This window comes from Orcinus orca, chromosome 10 (genome assembly GCF_937001465.1).
Source record: "Orcinus orca chromosome 10, mOrcOrc1.1, whole genome shotgun sequence".
Taxonomy (NCBI): domain Eukaryota; kingdom Metazoa; phylum Chordata; class Mammalia; order Artiodactyla; family Delphinidae; genus Orcinus; species Orcinus orca.
In genome coordinates, this window is record NC_064568.1 from 31000234 (window position 1) to 31010777 (window position 10544).

General features: G+C 42.0%; 2 protein-coding genes across 6 annotated transcripts; both read right to left on the reverse strand.

Moving 5' to 3' along the window:
- Positions 1-993: 993 nt before the first annotated feature.
- On the reverse strand, positions 994-3430 carry HTD2 (hydroxyacyl-thioester dehydratase type 2). Its single transcript, XM_049715387.1, has one exon. The coding sequence runs from the start codon at positions 3428-3430 to the stop codon at positions 2924-2926; it is 507 nt and encodes a 168-aa protein (XP_049571344.1). The 3' UTR covers positions 994-2923.
- On the reverse strand, positions 994-10544 carry RPP14 (ribonuclease P/MRP subunit p14). Of its 5 annotated transcripts, none has more exons than XM_033424684.2 (6): positions 10406-10544; positions 7449-7546; positions 7264-7348; positions 4820-4896; positions 4057-4135; positions 994-3605 (listed from the first exon to the last, which is right to left on the reverse strand). In XM_033424684.2, exons 2-6 carry the CDS (start codon positions 7523-7525, stop codon positions 3549-3551), a joined length of 375 nt encoding a protein of 124 aa, XP_033280575.1. In that variant the 5' UTR covers positions 7526-7546; positions 10406-10544; the 3' UTR covers positions 994-3548. The 5 variants fall into 5 exon arrangements, with proteins under 5 accessions (XP_033280575.1, XP_033280576.1, XP_012387820.1 ...); XM_033424685.2 differs by having other exon boundaries at positions 7449-7567; positions 10406-10536; XM_012532366.3 differs by lacking the exon at positions 10406-10544 and adding an exon at positions 10124-10385.

Genomic DNA, 10544 nt, shown 5'->3' on the forward strand with positions numbered 1-10544 from the left:
TCTCTATTCCAACTTTTTATTGGTTTACAAAGATCACTGGTTCACAAAGAAGACCATGCCATCTACTGAGCACAAAAAAAAAAAAAAAAAGGAAATGCTCATATTGAGAAGCTACTTTAAGTTACAGAGTATTAATCAGCTATCCGCCAGATCTGACATACATCCCTCCCCACCATACTTGACTTGCACATGATGTTTCATTTTTAGAATAACTCTTTCAGTAATTCTGCTCTGAAGACAAATAATCACTGAATGTCAGCTTAGAAAAAGTGTAGGCAATAGGTATGGGTAGAAGCCATCAAGTAACAGCAAAGGGGAAAACACTACAACTGTAGCAAGGGAATAAGATCTAGAACATTCTGAATATAAACAGAATTATATAGAATAGTGGTTCCAAACACTTTACTGCCACATAACAAGATATCATTATAGAAACTGAAAGTGTTCCAGTATGGGAACATTTTAAGACCCACAGGGTGATGGAAAAAATGCCCTGGAGCCAGGCAGGGCTATTTGAATCCCAGCTCTACTGCATATTACCTGTACAACCTTGGGCAAGTCACACCACATCAGTCTGTTTCCTTGCCTATAAAATGGAACATTAACTTCATAAAACTGTTTAAAGGATTAGAATTAATGTAGAAAATTGGCTTATCATTGAAAGAATGGTAGCTTATAGTATTAATGATTACATCACACTCTACTTATGAACCCATGCTTCAGGGCTGCTGCTAAGTCCCAGAGAATGAGTTCTGCAGGAGTATACAGTCTTAGCTTCAAGTCTCTATTTTGTGACTTAAGTTTCCCATTTTGTTTTTCAATGTCATATCAAATTTTAGGCATGTATAGTATTTCACCTATAAATACACCTTCTTCAGGTGGATCTAAATCTACACATGCTGCCCATTTTGAAACTCATGAAAATGGCATCCTTGCTTCTCACTCTGATTTTGGTATTTTCATCTCACCAACAAACTAGAGTATGGTACAGTATTAAAGTTTAAAATACTCACTTTATTTATACACATCACTGCCCTCTAGTGACTAGAATAATTCCTTCTAGTAGTCTGACCCCCTTGATGTAAAAAAATAAATAAAAAATCTAGTTACTCATCCACCAGCAGGAAGAAAAAATCTTTTTCCAGGAAATGTTGGTTGATGCAACCAATTAAACCTGATCTTACCTTCCTCATCAAAGCTTCTAGCTGTGGTCTGAGCCACCACCTAAAGCTACAGAGCACAGGTGGACCACCTGTATGTTCTACTATAGATTCTTGTCTTAATAGTGTTGGCTATGTTGGGCATGACCAGTTAGTAATAACACATTAGGCACATTTCCTCTCTAATACCCCTCAGCTCTTAAGAACGTGGCCTCCACAGTGTTCCTTAAATTTTTTACCTTATAATTTTTTAAATAAAAGCATATATTATTTATATAAGGGGGGACCCCACAGTATTTTCAAGGGAGAGATAAACAAATCTGGATTACTAAAATAGGATCTCTGCATTCAAGATCTATTCCAAGTTTAGAATACCAACAGAGATTGGCTGACATCCTGAAAGACTGGTCTGTTCTCTAACTTTTGGCCAGTTAGCACCAAACTCAGGAAAACCTCTAACCTTATTCACAGAAGAGAATGGGCAATAGTAGTAGCTACTGTTTATAAGCTAGACCTTGTGCTTAACTATTTGTATCTGTCACCTCCAACAATCCTGTGTGGCAGGTGTTTTTATCCTGTTTTATACATGAGACCAAGAGAACTTACATAGCTGAGTCCAAATCTGCACATAAGCCCTCCTCTGATAACAGGAAAACCATCTGAAGGGCAAGTGACACTGAACATTGAACAAATTACCATCTTGGTGTAAACAGTAACAAATTACAATAAACTCTGACCCAGAAACTGCTGAAGAACAGAATCTAAGAATATTTACTAGTAAAAGATAGGTGTTCAAAGATGACCTATCTTCTTCAATAATTAAATGCTAGCTAGTTATAAATTCAGTGAGAAACTTATTCTACACAGATATAGGTAGGTTTCTCTTATCCAAATGCAAATCTAATCAGGTCTGAAATCCTAAAAGTAGAACATTAAGCTAAATGATAACTCTCCCAATATTTTTTCAGTTTTTGGTTTTTTTTTAATGGCACCTCATGGGAGCCTGGACACAATGTCCAACCTTAGAATCACCTATGATTTTCTTTTTAATTAATTAATTAATTAATTAAGTTAGTTATGGCTGCGTTGGGTCTTCGTTGCTGCGCGCGGGCTTTCTCTAGTTGCAGAGAGCAGGGGCTACTCTTCGTTGTGGTGCTCGGGCTTCTCACTGTGGTGCCTTCTCTTGTTGCGGAGCACGGGCTCTAGGTGTGGGCTTCAGTAGTTGTGGCACGCGGGCTCAGCAGTTGTGGCTCACAGGCTCTACAGCGCAGGCTCAGTTGTGGTGCACAGACTTACTTGCTCCACGGCATGTGGGATCTTCCTGAACCAGGGCTCGAACCCGTGAACCCTGCACTGGCAGGCAGATTCTTAACCACTGTGCCACCAAGGAAGCCCACCTCTGATTTCGTCTAGTCACTTTTTCTTTGCTTTTTTTTTTTTGCTGTGTCACACAGCTTGCGGGACCTTAGTTCCCCAACCAGGGACTGAACTCGCACCCATGGCAGTGAAAGCCCAGAGTCCTAACCACTGGACCATCAGGGAATTCCCTATAGACAGATGATAAATATACTTAAGCCTGTGTGATGCATAAGGCCAAAGCATAAGTGGAAAATGGAACACCCCTCTATCAGCTCCCCTCCACCAATGTGGGTTTATGGGTCCATCAGCCCCTCCTTGGTGAGGAACAGCAATCCCTGTTTTCCTCAGAGGCTGTTCAATAATAGTAACACTGATGTCTGAACTTGCATCTTTAAAGACATATTTCAGGACGTGGGAGCTTCTGGGACCATAACTTTAACCCAGCCTTCCATAACAGTCTTTTTACTTTCTAGTACAAAACATGACACTGCAATAATAGCAAGGAACCGCTTCAGCTCTTTCACTTCTGCAGAAGCTAAAACAACTTCCCCAACATATAAAGGCGCTGGAAAGTTAATTTCCTGGGAAAGAAATACACAGCCTGGCCCTGGCATTTTAGTACCTAGGAGAGCTGAAATAAGTCCATTGATCAAAACTCCATGTACAATCGTCTTTCCAAATCTGGTGTGTTTTGCAAAATCTTCATCCAAATGCAAAGGATTGACATCCCCTGTTAATTCTGAGAAGATAGCCACATCCCTCTGTGTGAAGGCCCTACTGAGTTCAGCCCGGTCTCCAACTCTGATGTGCACATGCTGTAAGTGCTGCCTGTTTAGCACTGCTTGGTTCAGGCAGATACTCCTCTGAAGCCTACCCCACCCAAGGCGATGGCTAGAAATTACTGGGAGCATCTTCAGAGGTCTCAAATTCCATCAACAGGAGCTTTTAGGCTGTTTCAGTCTTCATACATTATGCTGGCACCAAAATGTACTTTTGAGAGCGAGGAATACTTCTGAAATTGAAGACTATTCAATTCAATACTAGTTCTCTACTGTTACCAGATAATGCAAGGAGAAATGGAGAAACCTATAAGAGAAAGAAAAAGTTTAAGGCAGTATCAGGAGAAAACTGCACCACAACACAGTACAGTGTAGAAACATGCCCTATTCTATAGGATAAGCCAAAGTGAGGTAGTAGCATTTTAAAGAGCATCCTGAGAGCTAGCCTTAGATAAATAAGTGGTCATGATAAACTCAGAAACAGCATTCCAATACATTAGGCGCTAGGCATTAAGCAACAAAAGTTAAGACTTTTCCACAGGTGTTCCAAGTTTTATCCCCAAACCTCCCCCATAAAATTTAAAACCTAAGTGCTTTGTCTCACATTTTTGTAATTAAGGAAGCCCTGAATGTTCCCCTCCCAGCTGGATGATGTTAACAACACTAGATTTATGCAAGCGCAAAAATGAGACACATATTAATAAGTAGTTTGGTCTACTACTCAGCTCATTTGGAATATGTGAAGGAATGGTCTTTACCTGAATCACTCTGAAAGCACATTTCTTGCCTTTATAGGATCCTAACAGGGTCAAAGAGCTCCACAATTTGACAAGACCACTACGGAAAGATCGAGAAAGCGTAAGTAAAGATTTGTCCCTGCAACATCTCCCTAGTACTTTTGTTTATGATGGTCCAGAAAGTAGTTTCTACCAGAAAACCTATTTAAAATAAGAAAACTTTAAAAATAAAAGCACAGGGCTTCCCTGGTGGCGCAGTGGTTGAGAGTCCACCTGCCGATGCAGGGGACACGGGTTCATGCCCCGGTCCGGGAAGATCCCACATGCTGCGGAGCGGCTGGGCCCGTGAGCCATGGCCACTGAGCCTGCGCGTCCGGAGCCTGTGCTCCGCAACGGGAGAGGCCACAACAGTGAGAGGCCCGCGTACCGCAAAAATAAATAAATAAATAAATATAAAATAAAAAATAAAAGCACAGTATGTCAAAGGCAAAGAAAAACATGAACCTCAATCAGGAATGTTTCTAAAATATACACTTCTGAGTTTGCAACCCTGACTATCAATTGGGAAACATTATAGTTGTAAGCAAATCACAAGTTTGGCTCTCTAGGGTGTAAGTTCCTGGTGGATGAATGTTCATATTCTCCCCAATTTAAACTTCCAAAAGCTGGCTGGAGTTCACAATGACAAAATTCTTCTCATTCTCAGAGGAGAGCACCTTTGCTCTTTTTTTGCCATCCGTCTCTCTGCTCTGTTAAACTAGAAGTGTTCCACTGTCTGTCGTACCTGCTGCATATTCTCAAGATGGCTGACAAGGTCTTCTCTTCGTAGGTTAGAATGTCCAAGGGTAAAGCAGCATCAACCTAAGTATGGAATAATGCTGTCAGCAGACTATTATCATCATTACTCTTGAACTCTAATAACTAATTCTGTCAACTGCTTTTCTTCTCCAAAAAATCAGTATTTTATTTAATGGATTGGAGTACTGGGCCTGCTTTTTTATAACTTCCCCCTGCCTGGAACATTCTTCCTGTACCTCTTCATATTGCTAAGGCCTCTTTACCTTTCGCAAGTCTTCGTTTAAATTGCTCCTTCCTTGATTCCCAAGATTAAGCTCAACTGCTTGCTACGCTCTTTCACATACAGGACCCACATACTTCCTATTTCAAGATACTCATCGTTCTTGCCATTAATTGTTCAAGATGGTTTCCTATTAAAATAACCAAGACCATGAGGCAGAAGCCATGTCTGTTTGTTTACAACTACATCCCCAGGAACCAGGTTTTATACTTGACATATAGAGGGTGCATGGATTTTTTTTCTCATACTTTTTATTTTGAAAAATTAGTCACATGAGATTGCAAAAAAAATGTGCAGGAAGCTTCCATGCACCCTTCACTCAGCCTCCCCCAGTGTCAACATCTTGCATAACTACAGTACAATATCAAAACCAGAAAACCGAAAATAATAAATCAGAGCTTATCCCAATTTTGCCAATTATACATGCACTCATATTTGTTTACATGTATATGTGTGTAGTTCTATGCAATATTACCATACAGGTAATTTAATTTAAGTATTACCATTATCAAGATAAAGAGCTATAGCATCACAAGGCTCTCTCCTTCGACCCCCTTTACAGCCATACCCACCACTCCTCCTCATCCCTAAACCCAGGCAAACACTTATCTTTCTCTAGATTATATAATTATGATAATTATGTTATTTCAAGAGCATTATATACATGGAATCACCCAGTATATTACTTTTTGGGATTGGCTTTTTCACTCAGCATAATTCTCTAGAGATTCCGTCAATTTGTCAGGTGTATCTATGGTTTATTCCTTTTCATTACTGAGTATATTCCACGGTATGAATGTACCATAGTTTGTTTAACTATTCACCCACTGAAGGGCACGTGGCTTATTTCTATTTTGGGGCTCTTACTAATAAAGCTGCTATGAACATTTGTGTACACGTTTTTGTGTGGACATAAGTTTTCATTTCTCTGGGATACACAGCCAGGTATGCAATTGCTGGGTTGTAGGGTAGTTTAAAAACAACTACCATAGTTTTTTAAAGGAAACTGCCAAACTGTTCCAAAGTGGCTGCACCATTTTACATGCCCACCAGCAATGTATGAGTGATTTAGTTTCTCTGCATCCTCACCAGCATTTAGTGTTATCACTATTTTTCATTTCAGTCATTCTGCCAAGTGTATAGTAATGTGTCATTGTGGTTTTAATGTGCATTTCCCTAATGGCTAATGATGCTGAACATCTTTCCATACCTGTGCTTCTTTGCCAACTGTACACCCTTTTTAGTGAAATGTCTGTTCATATCTTTTGCCCATTTTTAAGAATATTTTTTTGTATTTTGGCTGCACCACGCCATGCCACGTGGCACGCGGGATGGTTCCCCAACCAGGGATAGGACCCGAGCCTCCGCGGTGAAAGCGCCGAATCCTAACCACTAGACCACCAAGGAACTCCCACTTTTGCCCATTTTCTAATTGGAGTGTTTGGGTATTTTTCTTTACTACTGAGTTTTAAGAGATCTTTATATATTCTAGATATTAGTCCTTTGTCAGACATGTGGTTTACAAATATCTTCCCCCCAGTCTGTAGTCTGTTTTTCAGCCTCTGAACCAAATCTTTTGCAGAGTAAAAGTTTTTATTTTGATGAGTGCTTGATAGATTTTAATTTGATAGAATAGGTATCAGGAAATAATTTCCTGAGAATCATCTGTCTTTGTTCTCTCTTCAAAACTCTACTTGTTTTCAATTGAATGCGAAAACAGACTACTCAAAGTGCTGGTCTGTGATAAGGAGCTGCGCCAGAGTGGAAATCAACAATATCAGTGAGCACACTGTTTAGTTCAGCTCAGTTTTTTTTGCATTGGAGACTGTCTCAGTAAAGGAAACGGTGTGCTCATTTACATTCTGGTACAAGCCACAACAGGCAAAAAAACCCAAAAAAACCCCAGCGGTTTGCAGGTTGCCAGTCTACACCATACTTTGAGTTGCACTACACTAAACATTTGTCTAACAAGTTCTTGTCAACTAGAAGGCATATGAGAACAAACCTACACAAAACTCATCACTTCTGAAAGTCTGCTTCTGCAATTTCAAATGTGGTTTTAAAGTTTTAAAATAATGTTGGGAAAAGTGTCCTTTCACTATGTTTTACAAAGACCTTAGGAGTGCTCAAACTACCAGGTGATTCCATACCTCTCCAAACAGGTCCTTCAGGGCTGAAATAAGCAGCTGTTTGAACTGTGCAGCATTCAGTCCAATGCCATGATCTTGAAATTCTCTGTAAAAAATATTTTTTAAAAAATGCATTGCATTAAATTTCATGCCATTCACATTCATAAAAGAGTAGTCGAAAATAAAACTCAGGAGACTGAACTTACAGGTGGACTTTCATGTAGTGGTGCTCAGAGGGATTTCTGTAAACTATTCTTTCATATGCGGCAGCTGGGGCTGGCATCTTTTCCAGTGCTGATCACACCTACATGAAGGGTCAAGGGGGCTAGAAATTACCAAGACACAAGCTATTTTTCACTTTTTTAATGAGAATTTGACCTATATGATTTTTTAAAAGAACTCTTAGTACAATAACTTATCTAATTCTGGTCAAACTGATGTTACCCATACAGACACAATGGAAGTTTCTATATTTTATATATGCCAGACCACTGTACTCTTATTTAATCCCAGCAAACATTTTCCCTTACTGTGTACCCAGCTCTGTGCTAAACACTTTACATGACTTAGGTCATGTCTTCAAAATGATCCCATGAGCTAAAAGCTATCAGTATTCCCATTTTTGAGAAGAGAACACTGAGGCTCAGCAAAGATAGCTAACACCTGCCCAGAGGCACACAGAGATTCCAACCACTCCTGAGCTGCCTCAAGACCACTCTGGCATGATGCCTATTCATACAAAAAAAAAAAAAAGTAAAAAGCGTAAAGGAGTAAAATCTGGGACCGAAGACCCTCTTCTTATTTACTCTGTCAACATAGAACATTAACAGAAGAATGAGGGGTGGTAGTTCTCCTGGCCTCCCCCATGTTGGATTTGCCTGTTCTGTGTCTAGAAGCCAGGCCTATACAGGGCTATTTGGCAGCCCTGCAAAAGACTGAGCTTAAACAGCAAAGGTCTTAAGAAGAATTCTGGAACGGACACTCAAGCCATTTCTAACAGATCTGGAACTTTCAAGAACTCAGAACATGCTAGTCCCCCTGGAGAGAATCCCTGTCCTTTGGCTCCACCCCTACCTCACTCTCACTCTGGAGAGCTCCTACTCATCTTTCAAATTTTAGCTTAAAGTTCACCTCTTCCAGGAATACTGCCTCTTCAGGGAGGTCTTCTGTGACACCCTAAGTTAGGTACTCTTGTTACACAATCTCTTAACATTATCTATTTGTTTAACATCTGGTTCCCCCACTAAAGGGACCAGGAAACTGAGGCCGAACCAAGGAAAGGGACTTTTCCAAGGTCACATAGCTATAGACCAGCATTTACAAAAACCTCTCTGGGCCCACTTCCAACTACCCCCAAATGATGACCTCAAGAGAAAATGAGGAGTCAGGGTCAAGCAGGTACATCCAACCATCCATTCAACAAACTCGAATATTTACTGAGTTTGGCACAGAGCATTCATCACTTTCTGAATACAGGATTGATCAAATGGTGGTAGTGTGAGGCCTGTATGTTCAAGAGTTATCTTTGGTTTCAGGACTGCAGCAATAGTTACCTGGTGCTTCTTTCCCCATCACCAGAGTCTCCCCGACTGAAGGGGCAAGGAGAACAGGACCCTCAGTCATTCCATTCATTATCCGGCACACGATAGGTGTTTTTTAAGTGTTACGGACTACCCTAGAGGAGTTGGCTGCTTGAGGTAGGGGAGTGAGACTGGACTGGGGCTTAGGATGCCAATAACAACAAAGATTTCAGGACTACTCTGGAAATGGATAACGGTGATAGTTGTACAACAACGTGAATGTACTTAATGCCAATGAACTGTACAGTTAAAAATGGTAAATTTTAGGTTATGTTTATTTTACAAAAAATAAAAGACTGAAGGAGCAAGTGTTTATTGAGAACTCTTAGTACAATAACTTATCTAATTCTGGTCAAACATCTCCTAAACCTCTGACAGGGCTGAGCCTCAGGGTGAGTGATAGCTCTGCCCTCTTCAGGTTGTCCTGAGATTAAAGGAGATGATGCTTGTGAAACCCTCCCTACAGCCCGGCATATTCACCAGGCTCACCAGGAAAATGTGAGCACTTCCATGGTGGCTGTCATCATCATCTTTCAAGTCAGCCTTTTTGGTGGCTGTAGGGATGCTCATTACCTGATCTACTAGTAATAGGTGTCCCTGCTTCCCTCCCCAATCTAGTCTCTACAGCAGCCTGAGTGACCCTACTAAAAACCATCCAAGCCACATCATTCCTCTGCTCAAAACCTTGCAAAGATTCCCGTTTCAGAGTAAAGCCAAAGCGTTTACAGCCGTGATCTGGACCACTGGTTCCTCCCACCACCTTGACCCCACGTCCTACCGCTCTCCCCTGCTCAGTCCCACCACACAGGCCTCCCAGCTTTTTCCCTCCCGCCTCTGGGCCTCCCTCCTACTTTTCCACATGCTGTAAATACTCTTCCTCCAAATAGCCACACGGCTCATTCCCTTGCCTCCTTCATGGCTTTGCTTAATTTCATTCCTCCATTTATTCCAGTGGCATTTAGATCTAATGTCATCCCCCCATGCCACTGCTCTACTTTTTCCTCATAGCATTCACCACCCTCTAAGATAACTGTGAAATTCATTTATTCTTTATTCGTACTTCCCTCCCCCGCCCTATTAGAATATACATTCCAAAAGAAACAGGCATCTTTCTGTCTTGTTCTCTGATGTTTCCCGAAAACCTAAAACAATACATCGCATACAGCAAGCATTCAATATATAACTTTGGGACGAAGTCAACGATTTACCAAAAAACCCAGAATCCTCGATCCCGTACTGTTGGGCACTTAAGTCGTTTTCAACTTTCTTAGACTAACGTCCGCCATTGATTTAGCGCCCACCTGGGGGCCGGGCGCATGCGCTCTGCACACGTGACCCGTTCGGTCCTCTCAGCCGCCCTCCGCGACTAAGACCGCGTTGTAGAGAAGCCCGGGGAGGTTGGCGGCCCAGCCTCGCCTTCAGCCCTTGGCGTCCGCGGCCGGAGCGGTAGGTACCGCTAACCGCTCCTCGCTGCCCGCCGTCCTTCCGCCTTGCGCATGCGCCCCAGGCGCGCGCGTCCATACGTCACCAGTGCGGCCAACTGAGCCCACTCCCGGAAAACAGCCGCCCTGCTATCCGCCTACCCGCTCTCCGTCGGACTGGTCTGACGCCTCCCGGACTCCTTTTCCCTGCAAGAGTCCACCAAGACTTGGAGCTCCCCCGAAGCCTACGGCCCGAACTCCGGGGTGTTTACGTTTGGCTCCTCTCTGTCCCGCCCCCGGA